The 6,000-nt window shown below is 36.4% G+C and overlaps 1 protein-coding gene across 1 annotated transcript; it reads left to right on the top strand.

Moving 5' to 3' along the window:
* Window positions 1–239: 239 nt before the first annotated feature.
* On the top strand, window positions 240–5,392 carry LOC113772043 (auxin transporter-like protein 2). The gene is made up of 9 exons (XM_027316581.1): window positions 240–300; window positions 539–729; window positions 854–1,039; window positions 1,249–1,361; window positions 2,105–2,288; window positions 2,377–2,474; window positions 3,090–3,297; window positions 3,379–3,636; window positions 5,085–5,392. Exons 2-9 carry the CDS (start codon window positions 553–555, stop codon window positions 5,289–5,291), a joined length of 1,431 nt encoding a protein of 476 aa, XP_027172382.1. The 5' UTR covers window positions 240–300; window positions 539–552; the 3' UTR covers window positions 5,292–5,392.
* Window positions 5,393–6,000: the final 608 nt, after the last annotated feature.

The raw sequence follows: 6,000 nt of genomic DNA, 5'->3' as shown, positions 1-6,000 counted from the left end.
ACTTACTTTGTTTGTGGGCAATTTCATTCTCCAAGTTCATTTAATCAAAAAGTTGCTGTGTTTTGTCTTCGCCTTTGCTGGTGGAGCCCATTGGATTGTTTCAAAAACATTAAAGGGTTCATTTATTGGAAGAGCGGTGAAAGAAAGATCTCTGTTGGTGAAATTTGTTGAATGGCATTTACTACTTCACTGGCTGCTCTCTGACTGAGATTGCAAAACAACCTTCTGAGAAGTAGTAACCGCCGACTGAAACCTATACAAATAATACTTCACTGACCTCTGCCACTATCCTAGAAAAAGGTAAACTAGGGGTCAAATCTCTGATTCTCTGTCCTACTTAAAATGGTTACGATGATCAGTTAGCTTCATAGTCGTGTACATTCTTTGGCTATCCTTTTTAGCTGTAGTTACAGGGTTTATTTGGCCTAAAGCATTGATACACCCCTCCAGGAACAGTTCTTTTGGTAGTATTTCTCTGTTTTTTTTTTTGTCAAAAAACGTGGGATAGTCTTTACTTGATTGAGTTTCAGAGTTTCAGGAAGGGAAGAAGCAATGGTGCCACAGAAACAGGCTGAAGAGGCTATTGTCCCTGGGGACATAAGTGTGAATGACGGAACTCAGGGAGGAGAGGAAGAAAGAGTGGATCATGAGCCTAGGCATAGCTTCAAAAGCTTACTTTGGCATGGAGGCTCTGTTTATGATGCATGGTTCAGCTGCGCCTCAAATCAGGTTATAATTCTGAAATTGCCCTGCACAAATTGTTGAAAGAGTAGAATTCTATGTCGATTGTACCCAAAGAAAAATAGAAAACACAAAAGAAATAAAATATGAATCTTGGCTGTTTTGATCACAGGTGGCACAGGTTCTTTTGACTTTGCCATACTCTTTCTCCCAACTGGGGATGCTGTCAGGAGTACTTCTACAGATATTCTATGGTTTATTAGGAAGCTGGACTTCTTATCTCATCAGTGTCCTCTATGTTGAGTACCGGACCAGAAAGGAGAAGGAGAATGTCAGCTTCAAAAACCATATTATTCAGGTTAGCACTGTGAGAAACTCTGCAAACATTTTGGAGGAACCCGAAAATCCCTCTATTCCTTTTTCCCCACCAACTGAATAAATACTAACACCATTTTAGTCTCCAACCTTAGTTTAAGAATATGCCTTGCCACTTTTTTTAAAAAAAAAAAAAAAAAGAATATGCCTTGCCAAAAGAAAAAAGTTCATAATTCCTATCTGTCTTTGCAGTGGTTCGAGGTGTTGGATGGTTTGTTGGGTCCACAATGGAAAGCTGTGGGATTAGCGTTTAATTGCACAATGCTCCTATGTGCTGCTGTTATACAGCTGATAGCCTGTGCAAGGTACATAGTCTTTCTTTGATCGTAAGACTTAGCAAAAGGCCAATTTCTCTTTTTTGATTTGCTGGGCTGATAGCATTTTCTTTAGAGCTTGTAAATTTTGATTACAGAGTTTGGTTAAGGTTTTTATCTTAGTTTACTAGAACTTTTAACAAACCAAGTAGTCCGCGAATATGTTCGCGTTCAACATGTTCGAATTGAAAAAAAAAAATTGATTGAAAAAAAAAATTGATCATTTAATAAACGAATCGAATTCGAACACAATATTAGACTCGTTTAATAATCGAAACGAACACGAATCTATTCACGAACACATATAATTATAAAAATAAATAAATTCAAACATAAATACATTTAGTATTATAAAATATATATTATATTTTACTAAAAAAAATAAGTATACATAATTTAATATTATTTTTTTAAAACCCTAAAATACAACTAAACTTATTCTAAATGATGTATTATTTATTAAAAATATAATTAAATCATCTACAAACTCAAATTCAATCTCAAACTCAAATTCAACTCTTTTAGTTTAATAAGACAAGTTCAAACTTGAACTTAAATATTTCTACAAATAAACGAATCAAATTCAAACAGTACTTATAATTTGTTTAATATTCAAGCCGAACTCGAACCTGTTGGTATAATATACGAACAGAGTCTAAACACCTACTATTCAACTCGATTCGACTCGTTAAAAACAATATAGCTTACGAATCTTGTTACTCTTGCAAGTGCAGCAATATATATTACATTAATGACAGACTGGGCAAGAGAACATGGACATACATATTTGGGGCGTGTTGTGCAACTACCGTGTTCATCCCCTCATTTCACAACTACAGAATTTGGTCATTTTTTGGTCTGGGGATGACCACTTACACTGCATGGTACCTAACCATCGCGGCCTTTATCCATGGCCAGGTATGATGGAAACGATGCTGATCCTGACTATCATTTTTGTACAGAAATTGTTGTTAAGTCAGCAATTACATTTCTCTTTAATTTGTAGGTTGATGGAGTAAAACATTCTGGCCCAACAAAACTAGTATTGTATTTTACTGGTGCCACCAACATACTTTACACTTTTGGTGGTCATGCTGTCACTGTGTGAGTAATTTCTTCAACTGAACTGCAGGGAAATTTCTTATAGATACATATCTAAAAGCCATGGAATTTTATCTTATAACACAGTTCTTTGTTACTGGGAATCTGATAAAAGACCCCCAACATTAACTACGCTTTTTAATTGAACATGTTTTAGAAATATTATTTGAAGTGCAATTTAGAAAATTTTATAAGAAAGCTCATTGGTTATCTAATCAGATAAAGATATTAGAAGGCAATACCCGCGAGTACTTCTCAATAAAATGCATGTCCCTTGGTATTAAGATTGAATTGTTACATGTATCACTTGTTTATGAAGATCATAATCCTTATAGGATAAATAGAGACTAAATTTATCCTGGGAACATGCATCATTCTACAGGATAAATACAATCTCTAAAGCATTTTATTCGCCTGTCGTTTAAAAGAGGGCTCTGATGCTATCAGTTCAAATACAAGGACAGGCTTAAATTCATTAGGTTTGTTATGATATCTGTCAAGCATCTAAAGCTCCAGTCAGATGTCCCACTATTCTGTTCGTCTTGAAAGGTGACAGTATAAAATACAAATTGGCCATGGGTTAATGTACTAATGCAAGAGTCTTGATGATGTCTTCAGGGAGATCATGCATGCAATGTGGAAGCCGCAGAAATTTAAGTATATCTATCTGTTTGCGACCATCTACGTCTTCACACTAACAATCCCATCAGCTGCTGCTGTTTATTGGGCCTTTGGTGACCAGCTCCTTGACCATGGAAATGCCTTCTCAGTGCTTCCTCGCACACGTTTTCGTGATGCAGCTGTTATTCTAATGCTAATCCATCAGGTCTTTAGTCACTATTTCTTCGACTGCTCACATTTGACTAATACAACTGACGACTAACTTGATTAAATGGCTCTGATGCAGTTCATAACATTTGGATTTGCTTGCACCCCTCTGTATTTTGTGTGGGAAAAAGTGGTTCGGATGCATGACACAAAAAGCATATGTTTAAGGGCATTGGTCAGGTTACCGGTGGTAATACCAATTTGGTTCCTGGCTATAATATTTCCCTTCTTTGGGCCGATCAATTCAGCTGTTGGAGCATTTTTAGTCAGCTTCACCGTCTACATAATCCCTGCTCTTGCACATATGCTTACTTACCGAAAGGCCTCGGATCGCCAGGTAACCAATGTTTTTAAACTCAAATCAAGGAGTGAATTATTTTGACAAAAAAAAAAAAATCAAGGAGTGAATTAAAAGAGCTTTCGGTTTGCAGGTCAACCGGTTCAATCTTTTCAACTCTAGTTCAAAATGTTTAATCATTTTTTGTTTATCTTAGTATTAAAAATTTTGGATAAAGCTGAAATTCTTGTTTTAAAAAATAAAAAATTATTAACTTTGGTTGAACCTCCCGACTTTCACCGGTTCAACCAGTTCTTTATTGGGTTTAAATGATTAAACTTTTGAATCAATTACTGTGTCGGACAAAAAATATGGCCAATTCGTGGTTTGATAGGCTGAACAAACCAATTTGATCCAGTTTTCAAAACACTACTAATTGGTCCATTCGCTTTTGGCTTTCCTTACTCGAATGCTCTTTTAGTTGCTGGAACTGTCCCCATTAGTTATTCTTACTAGCCGCATTTGGTACATTACATGTTTGGCTATCCCTCGTGATGAAATTGATTTGACTGGTTACAATGAAGCATCGTGACAATTGTAGTTTCAAAAATCAATTATTGGGAAATTATCTTATCCGGCATACAGACATTTCAAACTTTTGTAGGAATCAATGGTAGGGTTAAGCACTTTATCTTAAATAGTCGGCTTGCTTCTTCTAGCTTCTTTCTTGACTGCCGCACCAGTAGAGTACATATAGGCTTCCACTCTACACGTGATCTTAGTAAAGGGCACATCCAAAAACGGTATAAATTGAGCCTTTAGATAGCTGAAGAGTATGAGCAACATTGATATATCTAGTGAAAGATACAAGAGAAGGTTTCATCCGAGCCGAATATATAAGAAAGCACAATTATGTCACACTGGCTAAGTGATAAATTTGACCTCGTTACTGGTTTAGATTTCATGGGGTCACAGAAATAAAACCCTGCATTTTACTGAAGGCTGAAAAAATCCATATCAGCAAATTTACAATATAGGTTTGGTAGAGTTTCATTGCCATTGGGTATTTGCAGCAGTCAATCCTGCTAATGCTAGCCACATCCTACATTGAGTTACACGGCTGGCTGACCTTATCATTGTCCACATTTTGTCATATGCTATCTAATTTTAGTATTGACAAAAAAACTTTACTTGGGTTGGCATCTCGGAGGAACGGTTGCTGAAGGTTATATGCGTTTTGCACACGGGGTAATTTTGAACGTGGTATAACTTACCTTTAACAACGTGTAATTTTAGAACAAAATTTTGTGGATCCCACACATATTGTTAAAAACGAGGTACAAGATGATATCTGAACCGTACAATTTTTTTTGGCCAAATTTTGGCCGTGAACTGTCAGGAACGGTTGCTTCCTGCCCCTCTTCCCTCGAAGTAACTAGTACGTAAGAGATTTTGCACATTGTTTATGGATGTGAAATTTACGATTCCCCTGATCTTGGATGTTGCAGAATGCTGCAGAAAAGCCACCATTCTTCCTACCGAGCTGGACCGCCATGCATGTGGTGAACACATTCGTGGTGGGATGGGTTTTCGTGGTTGGATTTGGATTCGGAGGGTGGGCAAGCATGAGCAACATCATCAAACAAGTTGATTCCTTTGGTCTGTTTGCCAAATGCTATCAGTGCAAGCCGCCGCCTCCTACACACCAGCACTAAGCCGTGACACGATTAGTGTCGTACTAACCACCTCATACTGTGCATTTGTGTGCGGTACTGTGCTGTTGTTTCTTTCTCCCCATATTTTGTCAAAACTTTTACAACGCAGACATAGTGATAAGTCTACTAGCGTTGACAGCGAATCAAAGGTTGACAACAGATAGGAACTTCATCAATGATATGGTATTACGAAATTGAAAAATAAATGGAAATAAGTGTGTGAGGGGATTCAAAAGTAGAATGTACATAACTTGGTTAGACAAGCACGGTTCACTTTCTTATAACAAGTGATGTGTTTGAATTTCACAATTAATTGGCAAGCGATTTATGAGAATCCTGTAAGCGATTTATAATTTTGAAAACATGCATTGACTTGCAGTGACGAACGGAGATGAATTCATATAAACTTTTTAATGAAAAAAATGGCAAGCAAAAGTATTGGACCCTACTTATGACACATAAAATAATATTTACAATCTATGAATCTATACTCGAACTAGTGGTGGAACATATTTAAGCTTGTGACTGATATTTTGGCCCAATGATGCTGAGGTTGGAATGTTTAGCCTATTCATAAAAATATACCAATTTGAATATTTATATAAAAACAAAAGGATGGACAAATAATAAAACAATAAATTGGTATTTACCTTAGAATAGTTAATTACCAAGTCACCTTAGTAAATGTTGGCATGTGGAAAAAAAAATG

This window comes from Coffea eugenioides, chromosome 5 (genome assembly GCF_003713205.1).
Source record: "Coffea eugenioides isolate CCC68of chromosome 5, Ceug_1.0, whole genome shotgun sequence".
Classification (NCBI taxonomy): domain Eukaryota; kingdom Viridiplantae; phylum Streptophyta; class Magnoliopsida; order Gentianales; family Rubiaceae; genus Coffea; species Coffea eugenioides.
Note: the sequence above shows the minus strand (reverse complement) of the source record. Positions and strands in the feature narration are given on the sequence as shown.